The 23,364-nt window shown below is 37.4% G+C and overlaps 1 protein-coding gene across 1 annotated transcript in view; it reads right to left on the bottom strand.

Annotated features, from left to right (window-relative positions):
• Positions 1-23,049, bottom strand: part of LOC127446786 (UDP-glucuronic acid decarboxylase 1-like) — a 104,271-nt gene extending 81,222 nt beyond the window's left edge. The window contains exons 1-3 of the mRNA XM_051707995.1: positions 22,313-23,049; positions 6,944-6,971; positions 393-441 (exon numbers count right to left, since the gene is read on the bottom strand). Coding sequence (XP_051563955.1) covers positions 393-441; positions 6,944-6,971; positions 22,313-22,400 — 165 coding nt within the window. The 5' untranslated portion in view covers positions 22,401-23,049. The remainder of the gene's footprint in view (positions 1-392; positions 442-6,943; positions 6,972-22,312) is intronic.
• Between the last annotated feature and the right edge of the window lie 315 nt (positions 23,050-23,364).

Raw genomic sequence — 23,364 nt, 5'->3', positions numbered from 1 at the left:
TATCAGTCACTGATTGGCCTAGAGAGAGAGAATATGGCAGGCAACAACAGTCATTTTGTAGTGTTTCTTTAACTATTCCTTTGTTTCAGTAAATGAACCATAAACTATCCAGGCAGAATAGTAACATAAGCACTGCTGGTTCTGTGCCTACTGACGAGGAAACTTAACTGCTATTAAAAGGCATGCACAGTTAAAATCTTAATTATATTGCACTCTTGAGTAGCACAAAGTTTTTCCACGGGCTTCAAGCATGGATACTGGCTGTCAGGGACACATGGTTTCCAGTGAAAATTAGACAGGTGTTGACAATAATAAACAGAATAGAAAACACAAAATCATAAAAACTTAAAACACAGTGTGAAAATCCACATGACCATCTTGTGTTGACAAACCTCATCTATCTTCTGCTTAACCTTCATTTCTCCATGTTCTTGTATTGACCTGTGGGGAAAAAAAAACAACAGGCGGGCTTTATCACACCCACAGAGATGTACACAATTACACAAACATTCACAGTTGCATAGCAGAGCTTATTTAAGAACACACTACTATCCCTTTTGCAGCTCTGCTTGGGACATGTAGTCTTACAGAGTCAACAATACCACATGATGGGTGTTGAATTAAAATAAAACTTGCTCTCTATCGAACTCCCTCTTTGGTTCCAAACCACAGCCCAGTGAGTGGGGCTAATCTCTGTTTCTGATTAACGCACAACAGTCTATTACTTCATAATAAGACCAATATTTTATCAGTGCCCACAGATCGCCAACATAAGCTAAAAAATAAAACTGTTTACAATATTCCACACATCCCACTTGCCTGTTTGTTCAAGTCTATTTGTAATGAAGTTCTGAATTAGTGTTTGTTACTTAAATGCAAACTTTGGGTTCATTTCAGCTAGCAATAAGACTGTAGCACTCAACTACAGTCAACTAAAATCAACATGACAACAGCATTTCTATCTGACAAAAATATTTGAAATCTCAAGGTATCCCATGATATTTTTCCCCCAAACTGATCATTATTTGCTATTATTGGGATAATATTTATCACAGCAATGTTAAGCAGCATTGCATTTATGTTAACTTATGTCAGAATCTTAGGAAGTCTGCATTAACTACAACAGTGGCCTAAAACAATGGCTAAATTGCTATGTGGCAATTGGTTGACATTAAACAATAGTCTTTGTGGCCTAGGTGATAGCAAAGAAAAGTTGTTTCATATGAAGACAAAAAGTTGTTTACATTTTGATGAAAGATTATGAAATTATATATATATATATATATATATATATATATATTAGCCAAATACATTTAAACTCAGTTTTTCACAATTCCTGACATTTAATCGTAGAAAACATTCCCTGTCTCAGGTCAGTTAGGAACTTTTTGGATATATTTTTGGCTAAGGCTTTTTCAGTTCTGCCCACATATTTTCTATCGGACTGAGGTCAGGGCTTTGTGATGGTCATTCCAGTACCTTGACTTTGTTGTCCTTAAGCCATTTTGCCACAACTTTGGAGGTATGCTTGGGGTTATCATTCATTTGGAAGACCCATTTGCAACCAAGCTTTAACTTCCTGGCTGATGTCACAACGATGGTCATTATGGCCAAACAGTAAAAATATTGTTTCATCAGACCATAGGACATCTCTCCATAAAGTAACATCTTTGTCCCCATGTGCACTAGCAAACTGTAGTCTGGCTTTTTTAGGCCGGTTTTGGAGCAGTGGCTTCTTCCTTGCAGAGCAGCCTTTCAGGTTTTGTCGATATAGGACTTGTTTTACTGTGGATATAGATACTTGTCTACCTGTTTCCTCCAGCATCTTCACAAGGCCCTTTGAAGTTGTTCTGGGATTGATTTGCACTTTTCGCGCCAAACTACGTTCATCACTAAGAGACAGAATGTGTCTCCTTCCTAAGCGGTATGATAGCTGCATGGTCCCATGGTGTTTATACTTGCATACTATTGTTTGTACAGATGAACGTGGTACCTTCAGGCATATGGAAATTGCTCCCAAAGGACGAACCAGGCTTGTGGAGGTCCACAATTTTTCAGAGGTCTTGACTGATTTCTTTGGATTTTCCCATGATTTCAAGCAAAGAGGCACTGAGTTTGAAGGTAGGCCTTAAAGTACATCCACAGGTACACCTCCAATTCAGTACACCTCCTATCAGAAGCTAATTGACTAACTGTCTAAAGGCTTGACATAATTTTCTGGAATTTTCCAAGCTGCTTAAAGGCATAGTTAACTTAGTGTATGTAAACTTCTGAGCCACTGGAATTGTGATATAGTCAATTAAAAGTGAAACAATCTGTCTGTAAACAACTGTTGGAAAAATTACTTGGGTCATGCACAAAGTAGATGTCCTAAAAGAGTTTTAATGACTTCAACCTAAGTGTATGTAAACTTCTAACTTCAACTGTATAAGCAATATCACACTCACAACCGTGTTATATGGCCCTACATCAGTGCTACTTCAGACCCCCATTTTGTTATGTTGCAGCTTTGTTAAAATGCTTTAAATTATTTTTTTGCTTCACATCAATCTACACTCCATACCCCATAATGACAAAGCAAAAACCAGATTTTTGATAATTTTGCAAATTTATTAAAAATAAAAAACTGAAATATTACATTGACATAAGTATTCAGACCCTTTGCTATGACATTTAAATTGAAAAAATGAAATTTAGCTCAGGTGCATCCCATTTCTCTGGATCATCTTTGAGATGTGTCTACACTTTGATTGGAGTCCACCTGTAGAAAATTAAATTGATTGGACAAGATTTGGAAAGGCACACACCTGTCTATATAAGGTCTCACTGCTGAAAATGCATATTAGAGCAAAAATCAAGCCATGAGGTCAAAGAAACTGCCTGCAGAGCTCAAAGACAGGATTGTGTCGAGGCACAGATCTGGGGAAGGCAAAAAAAAAAAAAAAAAAAAAAATTCAGCTGAATTAAAGGTTCCAAAGAGCCTCCATAATTCTTAAATGGAAGAAGTTTGGAACAACCAGGACTCTTCCTAGAGCTGGTCGCCCGGCCAAACTGAGCAATTGGCGGGGAGAAGGGTCTTGGTAAGAGAGGTGACCAAGAACCCAATGGCCACTCTGGCTGAGCTCCAGAGATCATGTGTGGAGATGGGAGAAACTTGCAGAAGGACAACCATCAATGCAACACTCCACCGATCTTGGCTTTATGGCAGAGTGGCCAGACGAAAGCCTCTCCTCAGTACAAGACATAAAAAAGCACCTGAAGGACTCTCAGTCTGTGAAAAACAAGATTCTCTGGTCTGATGTAACGAAGATTGAACTGTTTGACGTGAATTCCAAGCGTCATGTCTGGAAGAAACCAGGCACTGCTCATCACCTGCACAACTCCATCCCAATGGTGAAGCATGGTGGTGGTGTTAGCATCATGCTGTGGGGGTGTTTTTCAGTGGCAAGGACTGGGGGACTGGTCAGGGCTGAAGGAAAGCTGAACAAAGCAAAATACAAAGATATCCATAATGAAAACCTGGTAAAGAGTGCTCAGGACCTCAGACTGGGCAGAAGTTTCACCTTCCAACAGAACAATGACCCTAAGCAAACAGGCAAGACAATGCAAGAGTGGCTTGGGGACAACTCTGTGAATGTCCTTGAGTGGCCCAGCCAGAGCCCGGACTTCAACCAAAATGAACTTCTCAGGACAGACCTGAAAATAGCTGTCCACCGATGGTCCCCATCCAACCTGAGAGAGCTTGAGAGGATCTGCAGAGAAGAATGGCAGAAAATCCCCAAATCCAGGTGTGCAAAGCTTGTCGCATCATACCAAACGTGCTTCAACAAAGTACTGATTTAAGGGTCTGAACACTTTAGTCAGTGTGATATTTCAGTTTTTTCTTTTTAATACATTTGCAAAGTTATAAAAAATGTGGTTTTTGCTTTGTCATTATGGGGTATGGAGTGTAGATTGATGTGAAAAAAATAAATAAAGTATTTTAGCATAAGGCTGCAACATAAAATGGGGCTATTGGTTGACATTAAAATACTTTCTGAATGCACTGTGTGTGTATATATATATATATATATATATATATATATATATATATATATATATATATATATATATATATATATATACATATACAGGTGCATCTCAATAAATTAGAATGTCGTGGAAAAGTTCATTTATTTCAGTAATTCAACTCAAATTGTGAAACTCGTGTATTAAATAAATTCAATGCACACAGACTGAAGTAGTTTAAGTCTTTGGTTCTTTTAATTGTGATGATTTTGGCTCACATTTAACAAAAACCCACCAATTCACTATCTCAAAAAATTAGAATACATCATAAGACCAATAAAAAAAACATTTTTAGTGAATTGTTGGCCTTCTGGAAAGTATGTTCATTTACTGTATATGTACTCAATACTTGGTAGGGGCTCCTTTTGCTTTAATTACTGCCTCAATTTGGCGTGGCATGGAGGTGATCAGTTTGTGGCACTTCAGTCTGTGTGCATTGAATTTATTTAATACACAAGTTTCACAATTTGAGTTGAATTACTGAAATAAATGAACTTTTCCATGACATTCTAATTTATTGAGATGCACCTGATATATATATATATATATATATATATATATATATATATATATATATATATTATACATACGCACAGTTGAAGTCAGAAGTTTACATTAATATTAGCAAAATATAGTTTTGGCAAGTCATTTCAGACATCTACTTTGTGCATGACATGAGTAATTTTTCCAACAATTGTTTACAGACAGATTGTTTAACTTTTAATTGACTATATCACAATTCCAATGGCTCAGACGTTTACATACACTAAGTTAACTGTGCCTTTAAGCAGCTTGGAAAATTCCAGAAAATTATGTCAAGCCTTTAGACAATTAGCTTCTGACAGGAGGTGTACTGAATTGGAGGTGTACCAGTGGATGTATTTTAAGGCCTAGCTTCAAACTCAGCACCTCTGGGAAAGATCTCAGAAAAAAAAACTGTGGACCTCCACAAGTCTGGTTCATCCTTGGGAGCAATTTCCAAATGCCTGAAGGTACCACGTTCATCTGTACAAACAATAGTATGTAAGTATAAACACCATGGGACCACGTAGCCATCATAACGCTCAGAAAGGAGATGCATTCTGTCTCCTAAAGATGAACGTAGTTTGGTGCCAAAACTGCAAATCAATCCGAGAACAACAGCAAAGGACCTTGTGAAGATGCTGGAATAAACAGGTAGACAAGTATCTATATCCACAGTCAAACAAGTCCTATATCGACATAACCTAAAATTCTGCTCAGCAAGGAAAAGCCACTGCTCCAAAACCGGCATAAAAATGTAACTGTTTGGCCATAATAACCATTGTTATGTTTGGAGGAAAAAGGTTGAGGCTTGCAAGCCGAAGAACACCATCCCAACCGTGAAGCATGGGGGTGGCAGCATCATGTTGTGGGGGGTGCTTTGCTGCAGGAGGGACTGGTGCACCTCACAAAATAGATGGCATTGTGAGGAAGGAAAATTATGTGGATATATTGAAGCAACATCTCAAGACATCAGCCAGGAAGTTAAAGCTTGGTCACAAATGGGTCTTACAAATGGACAATGGTGTGCGAGTAAGGAGACCTACAAACTTGACTCAGTTACACCAGTTCTGTCTGGAGAAATGGGCAAAATTCAAGCAACTTATTGTGAGAAGCTTGTGGAAGGCCACACACAATGCTTGACCCAAGTTAAACAATTTAAAGGCAATGCTACCAAATACTAACAAATTGTATGTAAACGTCTGATCCACTGAGAATGTGATGAAAGAAATAAAAGCTGAAATAAATAATTCTCTCTACTATTATTCTGACATTTCACATTCTTAAAACATAGTGATCTAACTGACCTAAGACAGGGAATGTTTTCTACGATTAAATGTCAGGAATTGTGAAAAACTGAGTTTAAATGTATTTGGCTAAGGTGTATGTAAACTTTTGACTTCAACTGTATGTATATATACAGTACTGTGCAAAGGTCTTAGGCACATAAAACGTTTAAGAAAAGCATTTGTCTTCATATGGTTATTCATATCTTCAGCTTTAGTGTCAATAGGAAATATAAATGTTAGACTCCTAATGTTACTTTTGCAAATAGAAAAGATTAGAGTAGAAGAACAGGGAGCCCTGCAGCAGATGTTATGGCCCCCACAAAGCCCCCCACTGAACATTGTGTCAGTCTGAGATTACATAGAGACAGAAGCAATTGAGACAGCCTAAATAGATAGAAAAACTGTGGCGAATTCTCCAAGAAGCTTGTAACATCCTATCTGCCAACAACCAAGAAAATCTGTGTCCAGGTGTACCTAGGAGAATTGGTGCTGTTTTAAAGGCAAAGGTGGTCACACCAAATGTTGATTTAACTTGTTTATGTTTACTGGACTTTGTTTGACATTAAGTGATAAATGAAAACTATTTATGTCATTATTTTTGAAGATATCCTCACTAGGCAATATTTTTCACAAGTGCCTAAAACTTTTGCACAGTATTGTGTGTGTGTGTGTGTGTGTGTGTGTGTGTGTGTGTATATATATATATATATATATATATGTCTTAAGAATAATATACATTGATAAATTAAGAATGTTACAATTTAATTAACAAGGGTTTTACTAACGATTTACACACATTTTTTCTGCTTGTGTTTCATGAATAAGGCGCTTTACAGTATGCTTACGTTGCCCACAGTGAGTGCAAAATGAAACAAAAAATAGAGTGCAGATTCCATGTGGGTCTATTAACAACCACAGCTTTGAGTAGCCCATTGACAGGAAAAACAGGTCCTCTGACATCAAACACAACAAAAAGAGAAAGAACTGGGATTTTTTTTTTAGCAATACATTGAGCTAGAGAAAAACCTGAATCTTCTGCAAGCACAAAAATAAATCGTAATTACCTCATATTTGCGTAGGTTCCCCAGACAGCTGAAAGGTGAACAGAAGAAATGAGACATCACTAACAAATCAACATCATCATCACACCATTCAAATGCAAATTAGGTCAGAGTTAGAGTTTTCAGTCATTACCATTAAGAGATTATAAATAAATATAAGAACAAGCTGTTAGGTTCCTTAAGCAGGTGGTAATAAATCTATTCAGTTAAAAGGGGAGATAAGTATTGTAAAGATACACGACTACACGATATATCCAATATTTATTGTGGAGAGGAAAGCAGTGAGAAAATGTGTGTTTAAATAGACTGAAATTTCCAAATTTCTCAGATCACAAGGTGTGCGATAGCAGTTTTTTAACCGTCACTAGTGGGACTGTGATGGGATTTCCTTTGCAAGACAGTAAGTAATTAACAAATTTATTAAGTTCTAGTCCAGGCTGCTCCAAGTGGGCTCATCTCCCTGGCAATTCCTCAGCATGGTGGAACATAAATAAAAGAATAAGCATCCAACGTCTATAAACAGTATTTACAAGCTAAAATAATAAATCACAGACACATACTGCCTCCATCATGTTTCTCATCTATGAGTGTTCTGAGAAAAGCACACATACAGTTGTGCTCAAAAGTTTGCATACCCTGGCAGAAATTGTGAAATTTTGGCATTGATTTTGAAAATAGGACTGATCATGCAAAAAAAAAAACTTTTATTTAAGGATAGTGATCATATGAAGCCATTTATCATCACATAGTTGTTTGGCTCCTTTTTAAATCATAATGGTAACAGAAATCACCCAAATGGCCCTGATCAAAAGTTTACATACCCTTGAATGTTTGGCCTCGTTACCGACACACAAGGTGACACACACAGGTTTAAATGGCAATTAAAGGTTAATTTCCCACACCTGTGGCTTTTTAAATTACAATTAGTGTTTGTGTATAAATAGTCAATGAGTTTGTTAGCTCTCATGTGGATGCACTGAGCAGGCTAGATACTGAGCCATGGGGAGCATGAAAGAACTGTCAAAAGACCTGCATAACAAGGTAATGGAACTTTATGAAGATGGAAAAGGATATCAAAAGATATCCAAACCTTGAAAATGTCAGTCAGTACTGTTCAATCACTTTTTAAGAAGTGGAAAATTTGGGGATCTCTTGATACCAAGCCAAGGTCAGCTAGACCAAGAAATATTTCAGCCAAAACTGGCAGAAGAATTGTTTAGCATACAAAGAAAATCCCACAGGTAACCTCAGGAGAAATACAGGCTGCTCTGGAAAAAGACAGCGTGGTTGTTTCAAGGAGCACAATATGACGATACTTGAACAAAAATGAGCTGCATGGTCAAGTTGCCAGAAAGAAGCCAATGCCACAAAAATGCCCATTTACAATATGCCCGACAACACCTTGACACGCTTCACAGCTTCTGGCACACTGTAATTTGGAGTGACGAGACCAAAATAGAGCTTTATGGTCACAACCATAAGCGCTATGTTTGGAGAGGGGTCAACAAGTACTGTGCTCCTTGAAACAACTACACCGTCTTTTTCCAGAGCAGCCTGTATTTCTCCTGAGGTTACCTGTGGGATTTTCTTTGTATGCTGAACAATTCTTCTGCCAGTTTTGGCTGAAATATTTCTTGGTCTAGCTGACCTTGGCTTGGTATCAAGAGATCCCCAAATTTTCCACTTCTTAAAAAGTGATTGAACAGTACTGACTGACATTTTCAAGGTTTGGATATCTTTTTATATCCTTTTCCATCTTCATAAAGTTCCATTACCTTGTTATGCAGGTCTTTTGACAGTTCTTTTCTGCTCCCCATGGCTCAGTATCTAACCTGCTCAGTGCATCCACATGAGAGCTAACAAACTCATTGACTATTTATACACAGACACTAATTGTAATTTAAAAAGCCACAGGTGTGGGAAATTAACCTTTAATTGCCATTTAAACCTGTGTGTGTCACCTTGTGTATCGGTAACAAGGCCAAACATTCAAGGGTATGTAAACTTTTGATCAGGGCCATTTGGGTGATTTGTGTTATCATTATGATTTAAAAAGGAGCCAAACAACTATGTGATAATAAATGGCTTCATATGATCACTATTCTTAAATAAAAGACAGTTTTTTTTGCATGATCAGTCATATTTTCAAAATCAATGCCAAAATTTCTGCTAGGGTATGCAAACTTTTGAGCACAACTGTATGTAATGAATAGGAATCTGCCTTGGGTATGTGAGGCCTAACCTTCATAAATAAATCAGTATCATGAACATTAATAATACAGAGAAAACACAGGCCCTTTCTCTGATAAATTCATTATTTCCCTCTATAACACCAACAAGGCTGCATATCTCAAAAGACAAATACCAGGGATTGATCAGGTGAAAATCACCATAAATAATATAAAAGATGCACGTGTCCCACTCTCCACTGCCTCACATCCATCTCTCACATCTACACTCGCTCAAGGCAAAAACCGCCAACATAACTTATGTAGCTCTTTGTTTTAAGTGGCTTGGTAAACCTTGGCACAGTTGATACAAAAAGACACAGGTAAAAGAAGAATTCAATGCAAGATGTGAGTGTAAACAGCTAACTTGGTCTCCAGAAGAGAGAGTCTGAAGTAATTATGCAAATCCCTCTGTTCCCAATCTGGGAAGTTCTTTCCCCATGGCCTTGCAGCTGTCAACACAAATGCTTGGGTGCTGCATGATTTACGACAGGCTGTCCTGTCGTAAATGGCCAGATTGGCGCATGCTACCCAATGCTTTGCCAATGCAAACAGGAGAGGAGCAGCAATATATGTCACACAATCTATTTGAGAGGGGTAGAACTAGATGCCTGATGGAATAAACATTTTGCCACCATGACGATCAATGAGGAAGTGGATTGTGTTAGGCTGTGACCAGTGTTCTTTTCATTAACTAGAGTTATCAATTGATAAAATATTTTAATCAAATTAATTACATGATGTGCCAATTAATTAATCAACTTTATTGTTATTAATCACATAGCAATATTTGCTGAGAAAGGCCCCCATATAAAAATAATTGAATATATAATTATTTCAATAATTATAAAATGTACCAACATATAATCAAATTTTCAAATAATCAAAATACTTCACATTATTGTGGAAGACAAGAAAAGCATGATTATACAATACAAAAACTGGCTTTAGCAGACAATACACTCACTGAGCAGTTTATTAGGAAAACCTGTAAACCTACTTATTCATGCAATTATCTAAACAGCCAATCATTTGGCAGCAGTGCAATGCATAAAATCATACAGATACAAGTCAGGAGTTTCAGTTAATGCTTCACATCAACCATCAGAATGGGGAATCTCAATGATTTCAACCGTGGCATGATTGTTGGTACCAGACGGGCTGGTTTGAGTATTTCTGTAACTGCTGATTTCCTGGGATTTCCATGCACAACAGTCTCTAGAGTTTACTCACAATGTTGCCAAATCAAAAAATATCCGGTGAGCGGCAGTTCTGCGGACGGAAAGACCTTGTTGATGAAAGAGGTCAACAGAGAATGTCCAGACTGGTTTGAGCTGACAGAAAGGCTATGGTAACTCATATAACCACTCTGTACAATTTTAGGGAGCAGAATAGCCTATCAGAATGCACAACACATCGAACCTTGATGCGGATGGGCTACAACAGCATAAGACCATGTCGGGTTCCACTTCTGTCAGCCAAGAACAGAAATATGAGGCTGCAGTGGACACAGGCTCACCAAAACTGGACAGTTGAAGACTGGAAAAACGTAGCCTGGTCTGATGAATCTCGATTTCTGCTGAGACACACAGATGGTAGGGTCAGAATTTGGTGCCAACAGCATGAATCCATGGACCCAACCTGCATTGTGTCAACAGTCCAGGCTGGTGGCGGTGGTGCAATGATGTGAATGTTTTCTTGGCACACATTGGGCCCATTAATACCAATCAATCATCACTTGAATGCCATAACCTACTGTATTTGAGTATTGTTGCTGGCCATGTGCATCCCTTCAAGGCCACAATTTACCCATCTTCTAATGACTACTTCCCACATGATAATGCACCATGTCACAAAGAATAAGTCTGCTAAAACTGGTTTCATGAACATGAAAATGAGTTCACTGTTCTTCAGTGGCCTTCCCAGACAATAGATCTGAATCCAATTGAACACCTTTGGGATGTGGTAGAATGGGAGATTCGCAACAAGAACGCGCAGCTGACAAATCTGCAGAAATTGCGTGATGCAATCATGTCAACGTGGACCAGAATCTCAAAGGAATGTTTCCAACATCTTTGATGTTTCCAACATCCATTCCACAAATAACTGAGGCTTTTTTGAGAGCAAAGGGTGGCCCTACCCAGTATTAGTAGTGTTTCTAATAAAGTTCTCAGTGGGTGTATATTGCTTGTTGTATTTTTATTTCATTGAACATTAGCCTATTATTAGCCTAGTCGCAAACATCAATCCATTCTCAACTGAGTTCATAAGTCTCACAGGACACATTCCATCTGCGCTATTTTTAATTCCTGGTCTATGTACATATATGTGTCAGAGGGACACTGAGTGTCTCACTTAGCTTGTGTCATGTCTAACTGGTTTTCAGAACCTTAAACGTTTTTTTAGGACAACGTGTCAAGTTAAAAGTAGTTTTTAACTTTGAAAAATGTTTTACGAGAAAATTTCAGTTATCTAAATACATTTATTAAACCAAAAGCACAGAGAAATAAATCAAATCAGAGAAGAGAGGAATGGCCACTTTTACAAAATTAAATAACACAAAACAAATTGGCCAACAGACAGACTCGAATGAACAGGAAATAAATTTGTTGGACCATGTCCAAATACATCTGGCCAAGTTCTCACAGTGGCAATATTATTTTTAGCACAGCCCATCAGTAGGCGTGTGAAAAGGGAGGGTAGTTGTGTTCTGGCTGGGGCAGGTGGGCAACAGTAGTCTGGTTTGCCAAGGTCACTCTGTTGTTGAGCATCTGTGGTGAGTCCTGGGCCTTTTTCAGGATCCACAAGAACTGCCGCAGTCATTCATCAAAGTAGCAATTTCCATGACCCAAATTTATTCTCCTGAATTTCTACATCTTGATTTCAGGATGAAATCTCTTACTAGTACATCTCCAGTTTACTTAAGCCTGAAACATACTTCAGTGTTTCCCCATATGCATTTTGCAGCAGCTTTTGGGATTTCACATGGTTCATTTAATATTCTTGACGCAACATAATTCTTTGGCAGCCCCAGTCAGCTGTGAGCTTTGTACACTGCGAAAGAGACCCCACTACATACACACACCAATACACGCACTTATTCACAGTGACATCACCACATACCAGCACGTGTCAAACCCGCTTCATTTCAAGTGGCCTGCAAGCTCATTTCTGTAATGAAGGCTGGCAGGGGATCGCAACATTTCACTGAACAATCAGTTAACTCTTTCCTCATGAAAATAAATGAGCCTTTCCCTGTCATCTGTATGTTTTGGAGCACATTTTGCTCACTTCAAATGCAGAAAGAAACAGCACAACAAGGGTCAATTATCAACACGGCTTAATCATAGCAGCACGAGGGCAGAGCAGGTGCGGTAATTCGTGGACAGGTCTCAACCGCACGGATTATTTTAAATGCACTTGTGATGTAAACCAGTGAGATGTGCCACGGGGATTGCAAAACCCGTTTGAATGCAGTATAGAATTGTCTGTTGCAAAACTCTTATGTCTCAGTGATGAAATTATTTTAAAACAAACAGCCCCCACATTCTAAATGGCACTGACAAAGAAAAAATAAATTAGCAGGCTTTTCAATTCATAGATCGCAATACTACCAAAAATGTACCATGGATTTATTGTAGTAACACTAACTGTACTATATTACCTATGGTAGATGTGGCTGAAAAATGTTCTAAATGTATTTAGACTGCTGTTTTTTCATTACAAAAATGCCATAGTTCTTTATATAGAAACCATAGTTACTAACCATGGTAGTGAGGATCCATGCATGGTTTTACATGGTTACCATGAACTATTACAAATATCATTGCTAAAACTATGGAAGAACTATGGTGCATTTTGATAATTAAGAACCAAGCTATCAGTTTTCCATCCGTGTAAAATCTGTACTCTTGTAATGCTCTCTGAAAATGTAAGTTGTTTTGTTTGACTTCAGAAACTCCAAGACAAGGCTGTAGTTTAATTAGTAGGAGCCTGATGAAAGGAATCTGTAAAGACCCAACTTAGTCACATTGCCAGTATATTTCAATTTAGCCATATAAAAATTCATTTTCATGTTAATTTTTTCCACAGATGTTACTGTTGTTAATATCATAATTTCTATCTGCATCCCAGCCTCAAAATCAATGCTGTGCTCTCAAATGTGCATTTCAGTGCACGTAACAATCAAATTTGCATGGGTGCTACCAAAGAAGGTGCTGGTGCCACATTTTCAACGGGCCCTTTGAGGGCACAAATAAACCCTGATGTGGCCAGGCTGAAATTGAGTTTGAATAATCTATTCTTCGACCAACACACATTAATACGGGTCTGAGGTTGTGGGCTTGTGGACACATGCACAACAGCACCGCTGCTGAAAAAAATCCTAGGGGAAACACTGTACTCTATACAAGATGTGAACATAGATGCCTCTAGCCATAGGCAAGCTCAATTTCACATAACGTTGCATTCCAAAATGTGTCAAGAATGCAATTCATGTTTTATGTAATATCACAATAAACATCGAAAATCGATGAAAATTAGACCGATAATGCCCAAACTGATCTTGCTCTAATGAGAAATATACTAATCAAACAATTCTTGCAGCCTATGCAGACAGACAAACAAAAAAGACACATGAGAACACCAGAGGAAATCACACACATTATTAGCATTATTCCTGCCAAACAGGAAATTTAATGAATATTCATAAAGTGGGATGATCAAGGAGAGGACCAGAGGGAACCATATGCAGCCCTAAAGGGCAAATCTGATGCTTTAAATAACAGACAAAGATAAAAATATCCTTATGTTTCATTCAGACTAAACAATGTGCTAGCACAAATTCAGTATTCTGCCTCAAGCACACCCCTTCATATGTAGTAATTTGACGACCTGTGACTCTTGTATATGTAGTCTAACACAGGTTTTTCAGGGCATTTGTGAGTGTAAATGTGAAAAATGATTTGGCCAAACAGGTGCGAGTGACAGTTGATCTAACACCCGAACTCATGAACGTATACTGTAGCATCTATCCTCATTTGCAAAGTACTTTTAAAAGTGGCATGTTAGGGGGATTTTTGCATTAAGAGCGCAGTTTTCTCACACTCACATGTCTGCAAGTGCTCTGCAATCTCTCTCAAACATGCACGCAGAGACCTATAGAGAATGTTGCTGCGTATGCAGATATACCAAGTAGTGGTCGACCGACATGGGTTTTTTAATGGCCGATGCCGATATCCATAGAGTAGGGTGGCCAATAGGCCAAATCTATGGCGATATATAACACAATTTAATATAGTAAATAAACTCTGCCAAAAAATTTTTTATAATAAACTCTTATTTAACACATTATTAACTCAATTTCACCCTACACTTTAACTTTGTAAAAACAATACAATAATAATAATTGTATTTTAAATGGTAGATAGCAGTTTCTTCTGATTTCTGTTTAGTCATCAAATTTTAGTAATTTATTTGCACATGAAGAAAGTGTTAATATATCAGGAAGAAAGAAATAACAGTACACACAGTAGTCCAGCAACCATGGATGGCATGTCCACGTTAATCTCATTTACTCAAAAAATACAAAATCAAATCGTAATCAATTGTACATACAGTGCATAGTGAATAAGACATTTACTTATCGCACACGTGAAGTGCTTTTACCTTGAAGTTGCACCAGAGAATATTTAGCAGAAACGGGCCACTTCTATTAAAATGAATGGGAAAAATTAGAATGCCCAATTGCAGCCAACGGTCAACGGATGTAGATAGGAAGTCCCGCCTTACAGGTAAAAGAGCCAATCACCTTTTAGATACAGACATCACCTGTCAATCAACATGAACGCGCATGCACATTAGCAATAAAAGCTGGGAAAATTTTGTTTTTTAGCATAATCTGAGGTAAAGAAACACCATTTATGATACCAGTGTTGTCAGATTTTACTGTTGAAATATGTTCTTTGATCAGAATCTTTATCAACCGTTTAGGAGATTTTGGTTTTTCTCCAAGTAGATAGGAGCTGCACTCAAAATAGCCTCCCGAGAGTGTTCCAAAGATGGCTGACAGTGGACTGACTTGCTAGAAAGACTTTGGTTGCACTCACGCACTCGTGCGTATCCAGCGCGAGCAGCAATCTCCTGACAGTTTAAATGGCCTGGATCGCCTACTTGGACTGTCATCATGATTTGTGAATCAGAGGAACTTTTGATCCTGAAGTTTTGATTCTGGCTGATAGAATACATGCTTCAGAGGAAGATTAATATGAGTTTGATTGATATTTACCTTTTTAATCATTAGACAAGACAGTTAAAAGTTAAAGGGAACTGCTGAGGAGAGAGAGGGAGAATGAAACAGACGAGCACTATGAGCTCAAACACGTCTGCCGCGGCTCTGATATATGGACCGTTTAAATGACACTGTGTTGCACACCGGTCTATTATTGCCGATAATTAAAAAAGTCAGAATATCGGCCGGTTTATTGGCCTCGGCGATATATTGGTCGACCACTAATACCAAGTAAAGATGTTTTAAGCTGAGTTTCTTGCTTTTTTTATGTCAAAATGATGGACAGCGTTTTGAATTATGACAGATTGACAAATCACTTAAACATGGCACTCGCGCAAGATTCTGAGAATTGAATTACATACTGTAACTGTATGTTATGATTCAAGATACTGCAAATTGCATAATGATTTCATAATTGGATTGCAACTGAAACTGCTACAAATGTGTGAGAGAGTTCCAGTATGTCTGTAAGAGAGAACGATTGAGTCTGCAGGTTCAGTTTCAATCTCTCTTGCTCCTCATAGACAACATCATCACACATGAAGTCGACACGTTGCTTCCGAATGTTCCAGTACCCTGACGTCAACCCCATTCTGCCAATTACTGACAAGCGGCATCTCCCATAAGACATTTGTGCATCACTTCAAGCATGTTTACCTTTTTCTGTGGGGCTTCTGATAGCAGCCTTAGAGACATGAGTTCTGTTACCGTAGAAACCAGGAAGTAATTGCATTCACATAATCAATGAGTGTTATTCGGATGTTGCATTTTCCCTCTAAAATAAATGTTTTACTCCACTGAGTGTCAAGTTTGGGGATGGGGCATATGGTTAACAAAACATGCATTCCTGTTACATTATTTACAACTACAAGCAACTCACTTTAGGCGCCACTCTGTGGACATTTCACCCAGAAACTGGAGTTTACACATGCCCATAGGTTCAACAACTAGGGAAGGGAATTTTGTAGTCGAGTATTCTTACACACAGACAAACAAGTAATTGATTAAAATGTAAGTTAAAAATAACAAGTATGACCAAAAACAGTTAGCTGACTTCAATAAACTGTTTTTTTTTTTTTTGGGGAGAAAAAAACAACAACAATATGGGTATTTTTTTCAGCAAAAACATTTGAACTTATACCGAACTTACATAGAAACCAATTCTGACTGCATTGGGGTAATGCACATTTAAAAACTTAGAGTCTACATAAAGGCTACAACTTCTTTATCACTCCACATGTTATTATTCAGAAAAACAAGTGGTGAAAGTTGGCTTTTTATAAAATGCGCTCTGTCAGTGTTCAGCGATGTAACGCAAATCCACACACAATGGTCTGATAAGCTTCAGAGTTTCTCGTACTGCTTCACATTTTTTTTCCACCAGGAAAAATGCATGGCTTCAGCAAGAACTGATTACCAATACAGTATAATTCAATAAGATTCAAACTATTACAAGTATTGCCACACTTAACTTCACACTTGGCCAAATACATCATCATAATTCCTTCTCTCATCCAACAACTCAAATGACACATATTAACACTGCCCCCAGTGGACTCATTTGTAACTGCAAGATATGGTGATGGATGGAGAAGGGAAGTACAGTATAATTCAGCGTTGCCCATGGCAGGCTGAATTATACAGAAATTCGGTAAGCACAGACTGATTTCAGCTGAAGAATTTTCAACCTACTGATGCCAAAAATACAGTGGGGGGTCTCTGATCCCCGTGACCACAGTGAAAAATCCAGGTATCCGAGTTTGTGCTTATTTTGATGACCTGCTTAATTTTGTAACTGCAGGACATCATATGAATATACAAATAAATAAATAAAATATTGATAAAAGGATCCAAAGCATCACTGAAAATATCGTGAGAAAAAGTATCACAATATAGACATTTGATTGTATCATATAAAGCTACACATCATATATACACAATATTGCCCTACACTTCATATTAGGCTATTTAACAGTTAAACACTACATTTGCACACTCGGTTCAATTGAGCTCTGCAACTTCCCTACAAAACAGAAAAGGTGACTTTGGAATTTAAACTCTACGGCAACTTCCCCAAATTGACTTTTTATAGTGGCCAGTATAAGCGGATAATTACTGTAGATTGAAATTGGAATAGTGTCTGACTTTTTCTAAGATGATTATCCCAGAAAGGCAGCGAATCTCCCAGAGACGTCGAGCGTGGCCAGGGGAAGGACAGGGCTGGCATTAGCAAGTAAGAGGCAGGAAGACAGTGTAAGACTAACAAAGATAGATAACTGACAAAGAACAAAAAGCCACCCAAACAAACCGAACTTAGACAAAAAGAAAAATCCCTACAAATCCTCAAAATGGCAGACCAATCCCTACCAAAGGGAACACTTTTTTTATCATAAAATCTTAACACGAACTGTCTCCGAAGTGAATTGCCTCTCGTGTTTTATATCTAGGTTAAAGTATCTCACCTGTGTCCTTTAATAGGCAGAAAACTAGGTTATAGGTTCACTGTGTATCAATTTGAATATGACCACTGGCAGCTCAGATGGGCCATGAAAACTCTGGGCTGTCGATTTGAAATAACATGACAGGGCTTAATATAGAGAATATGCAAATAAAGACTAGCCATGTTTAATTAGCATGGAGGAGATGAATGGATTGCATTAGTGGAGAATGCAAAATGGAAATTAGCCAAAAAAGAAAAATGTGCAAGTTTTACCAAAAATAGCTATGTATTATCATTAATGTCTCACTAGAGTTAGGCACATGCTATAAGTAAAGGGGGGACAAAAAACTATTACTATGTCAAGTGGACAAACTTAAGCCTTTCTAGTATTAGAGACATACAATTTTGTGGCTTTTGGGTGACTTTATGCCCTGTGGTACACAAAGCAATGTTTGAACCATGCTGTCTGCCCTGCTGTGTTTGACTGAGACAGTCAGATCACTGACCATTAGTGGACTGATTTTCACTGATCCTCAGTAATCTCTCTCTTTAATTTCCAACTCTGGGGCTTTAGGCACATAAACCAACACTTCACAGGGCTGCTGAGTACCGACCCCATAAAGCCAAATGCTGGTAACTCCTTTCTGTCCTACAGTGATCTGATACCAGAAGTGTAGATTTATATGCAAATTATATAAAAATAAAACATAAAACTGTTCAGACTTTTCAGACCGATACAGGGGTTGGCATCCTTAGGCGAGCAATAATAGCGAAAGAATAATATCAATGGAATTTATTTTATTTAGTTGTCCCTTGCATTAGCATGCCAAACTATCTCTTGGAGTAATCCATCTAAACCTACTTTTTTGTTGCTTTTTCCACTAATAATAATATTTTGTATAAATAAAGAGATGTTACTGCAAGCATGTTTAAAAAAGAGGATCTTTGCAGAATAAGATGATGTTCCGAGACATGCATATGGCCTATATTAATGAATCAAGAAGTTCAACCCAGCATAAATGATTCTTAACATTGTCAACATTGTGTATTGTCCAACTGTATTTGTATTATTTCAGCATGGGCAGTTTTTCGTTTGTTTTCAAAGAACTGCTTAATTTAAAAATCAAGAAAAGTCTCACCAACAGAGAGGAAAACTGAGTGGATAATCTCTAAATAATCTGCTCCATCTATTAGCCATCAGTGTGACCAACAGCCCGCTATGCAACTCTCAATGTGAACAGCATAATTGGAAAATTGTTCTATTTTCACTGGTCTTTTCAGCAGAAGGGTATAATGGGCAAAGCAAAACTGAATAATAATGATAGTCTCTAATGCAACTGATATGACTGCAGACTGATGGACAAGCAACTACTAAGCGAACAAATGCTGGTGGTGCCCAAGATTAATCATGACATTTTATGTATTTAACGTGTTAAATCAACAGCCCTAATTTAAATATATTATTCCTGTTTGATAATTAAATATTCCTTTTGCAAGTCTTCAAATACACAAACGATCATTGAACAACATAATCGTACACCATTTATTCAGGAAAAATATCTCTACACATTGCTTTTTTCTAATTTGACCTAATTTAGCTTGTGAAGAAACATCTGTGAAAACTGAAATGTAAGGTGTGTATTTTTTGTGTATTATGTTGCTGCTCTAAAGCTAATGATTGTCACGTTAGTCTGTTCCTCATTGTCTAATTGTTGCTGCTGCTAGCCAAAGGTAACAGAATTAAATGGAAAAAAAAAAATTTATTATTGGATTATTATTGGAAATATGAAAGAGAAGGAAGCTCATCTACACTTGCCCTAAAGCTGTCACATAATATAAAGTTGACTATAAAGCCATTTCACATCACAGTTCCAAAAATCAGGTTAACGACAACGACACTCTCTTACTCTCAGAGTCCCACAAAGAGGCAAACAAACAAACACAAAAGTACACATACATACACATCCATAAATGAAACACTTTTGTTTTATATAGGACATCTGACGGATTAGTTAAAACATATAGGCTAATTAAAGGGATGAACTAAATTAGTTTCAAGTCCTCAATGATTAGAGAATCATCTCTAAATGGATCACATTTTAAGTACATCAAATCAGCTGCAGGCATACTGTATCTGTACACTGATCTGATCTGCAAAGCCTGTTAAACAGTCCTGCAGCCAGTAATTCCAGTAACATGTAATTTTGTTGCTGCCAAAAGTGCAACAGCTGCTAAAATGATAAAGTCACCCTGGCCAGCACATTTACCAACAGCCACAATGTGTCAAATTGAGAAAAGAGAAAGACTAACTAAAAAGTGCAGTGTTTCCCATTAATTACCCAGACTGTGAGGACCGCCACAGTTTCATAATGAAACGAAAATATTTTTACACTTCTCATAATAACATAAAAGATCTCTAACGTTGTGTTTTGCGCTGCTACTTCGGTTGCTTCTGCACCTGACATTAACGCTTATCTGCGACAAGTGGATTTTTGAAGGGGCAAGTGAAAGAGATTTTTACTTGCCCGACCGGACAAGCAGACTGATTAATATGTCGATAACAAAAAAAATTACCAGCTATATTTGTGATAGTCTAGGCCTGTGTCTCTTATTAGAAAGTTCATATACTTATTCTGCTGTTGAAAGTAATCCAGAGCATGTAATTTTATAATTCGCAAGTGATCTAGTAGTGATGTCTAAAGTGAACGTAAACAGTGGAGAAAAAAGCGGATTTGTATTAAAATGACGGACTTGTAAGTATAAATGTAAGCTAATAGACCAGCTGCTGTCTAGTGTGTCATTATAATAAACAACCAGAACAAGAAAATGAGAAAACACACTGCTCTTGACTGGGTAACTTTAGTAGCTTTAAAAAGTATTAATGCATTATAATCATACAGTAAAGACCAGTAGTAGTTTTATGTTGCATTTCATTCTGAATATTTACTTGAATACTTGATACTGCTTTTAAAATCTTTTAAAGCTGTTAAAAAAAGCACAGAATTTTCTTAATTTGTATTTTTTGTTCTATTATTTTTAATCTATTTATTTTCATTGCTGTTTTTTATTGTTATTTCATTACTGACTATTTACTAGTCTTGAATAATTAAGAACTTGAAACCATTCTTCCATAATTAACATATTAGTTAGTGTTATTATTTGTTGAGGTTTTGAAGCTGGTATTGAGAATCGTCAAATTTCTCTACAGACCCCTGAGACTTTGGTATTGTGATAATGTATAGCCTTTATTGTACATGGTAGATCTTGCTGCAATAACATGATGAAAAAGTAGATCTCATTCCATAGAAGTGTGAGCACCCCTGCTGTTAATGATGGCGATGGAGGCTTTTCTTTATTTGACCACCATATGTAACATAAAATAATTATCATATGACAATAGCCTCCCATGTTTACATTTCTGTCGCAGAGAATTGAGTTGATTGTATAGGTACACTAATAGGATGGGCATCGGTCAAAATCTTAGAAAAATATACAACATAAACTTTGACAAGTTACTTGAGCATGTAACTTAAATGTCCTTTTTTCTCTCCAGACAAGTTACTTTTTTACTCGAACAAGTGAATGACCAATTTACTTGTCTGGAGGACAAGCACATGACAATGCATAACGTCAAGCCCTGGCTCTAGTCGATTTTGTGTTTTGACCATTTGTGAACTGTGTTAAACTCTGTCTTGTTTATACCATGTGTTTGTGCCATGTCATCACTATTCATACTTATTAATATGAATGGTGTTTATGATTAAATTGCTGCTAGAACACAAAATAGTTTACAAGAGCACAAAGTTCTGCATATATATAGCCTCTTAATTTTTGCTCTCAAAGTGCACCAGATTGATGCATTTAACTTTCAAATGTAAATGTAGAGGGTCCGAGGTCCACCCACCACAGTCTCAAAAAATCCTGTGGGAAACACTTAAGTGCCATGGTTCCAACAACTTTTGACAAATGAAATTCCATGACATTTCCATGACATTTTCACTAGTTTTCTAAGCGTTTGTGATTACTGGATAAGAATTAATTTGTTATTTTTTATAATTTTAAAAGATTGCACTCACAAGTCACAAAATGCTATTTCAAGCTGACGAAATATCTAGAAAAACATATTCACAATAGAAATTATGTGACCTAACCAGGCCTGGAAATCACAAATGTCCTTATGACTGTGTGAACACTGCATGATAAAACAATGTTCATTTAGACATTTCACCCTGGTAAAATAATAGTTTTTGGGCACATACATGATAATACCATGATACATGAACATGGTAACCATTCAATAGTATGGCATCATCATCACGTGCCATGATACCACCATAGTAAGAGAGAAGGTGTGACAGACAGATAGCTTTCATCTTCTCAAAGTGTGTCAGTGGCATACAGGCTGATATACTCACAGGCGATGTAAGCAATGAGAGCGAGGGCGATCAGTATCTTCATTATTCTTCTGTTAATGACAGTGATCATCCAACTCATCCGCATCATCCTCCAGCACACACGGCATTGATCTCTTCCTCACCACTGCATTTCACTCGCATTTATCTCACATTCATACATGAGATTCACGCCTGAAAGTTACAAATTAAAGACCGGGCTGGGCAAAGACCTGTCAGTCCGCTTCAGTTTTAAAGTACTCAAGCATATACGTTCACAAATGAGTTAAAATCCACTATTATACTGAAATATGACAGTTTCTATAGAAAACGCAGTTGTATGTGTGGAGCAACACAAGCGCCCGCACAAAGCTAACCAGGCTAATATCCACGCCAAAACAATGTGTGACAGTTTAAGTAGTCAGACACATTTATCTTTCAGCAGACATACAAGTGAACTCAGTTTATCAGTTCAAGAAAGTAAAACGGCATGTTGGTTGGCAGTTATTTCCCAGTTAGCAATGTAGCGTCATGACTACAGACCTGTAGATAGAGATGCTAACTACTATAATATCACTCAATATCACGGGTTTTGTTTACAGCCTCAGTTTAGTTCAGGGAAAAGGGTTTACCGATAAACTAATTTCATTAATAAAAAGTCCAGCTGTGTTATTTGAAGCGGTAACGCGATAAAGCGACTGCGTTTCAGCTTCTCAGAATAGAATAACATAAGCGATGCTTTCCGCTATCAATTAATCACCCTGCCGCGATAGCAAGAGCATAAAAGCATAGTTGTTTGCGGCTCTAATAGCTAAAAGACTGAACGCCATCTGAAGAGCTCATCTAAAAAATATGTATATATATTTTTTTATTATTATTCCTGGTAGGCGTGAATACAAAATGCGCAATCTTTATAAGTGAGTTTTGTGCGTTGTCAGAGGAGAGTAATCAAGCAAAGGTTTATTCACCTCGCGAACAGTAGCCCATTCATGAATAACTTGAGAGTGGAGCAATAAAAAAAGTCAGTGATTTTCCACGTTGGCTATTTCTTGGTCTCTGGACAACCCGTAGCGAAA

The sequence above is a fragment of the Myxocyprinus asiaticus genome, chromosome 10, assembly GCF_019703515.2.
Source record: "Myxocyprinus asiaticus isolate MX2 ecotype Aquarium Trade chromosome 10, UBuf_Myxa_2, whole genome shotgun sequence".
NCBI classification, from domain to species: Eukaryota; Metazoa; Chordata; class Actinopteri; order Cypriniformes; family Catostomidae; genus Myxocyprinus; species Myxocyprinus asiaticus.
Note: the sequence above shows the minus strand (reverse complement) of the source record. Positions and strands in the feature narration are given on the sequence as shown.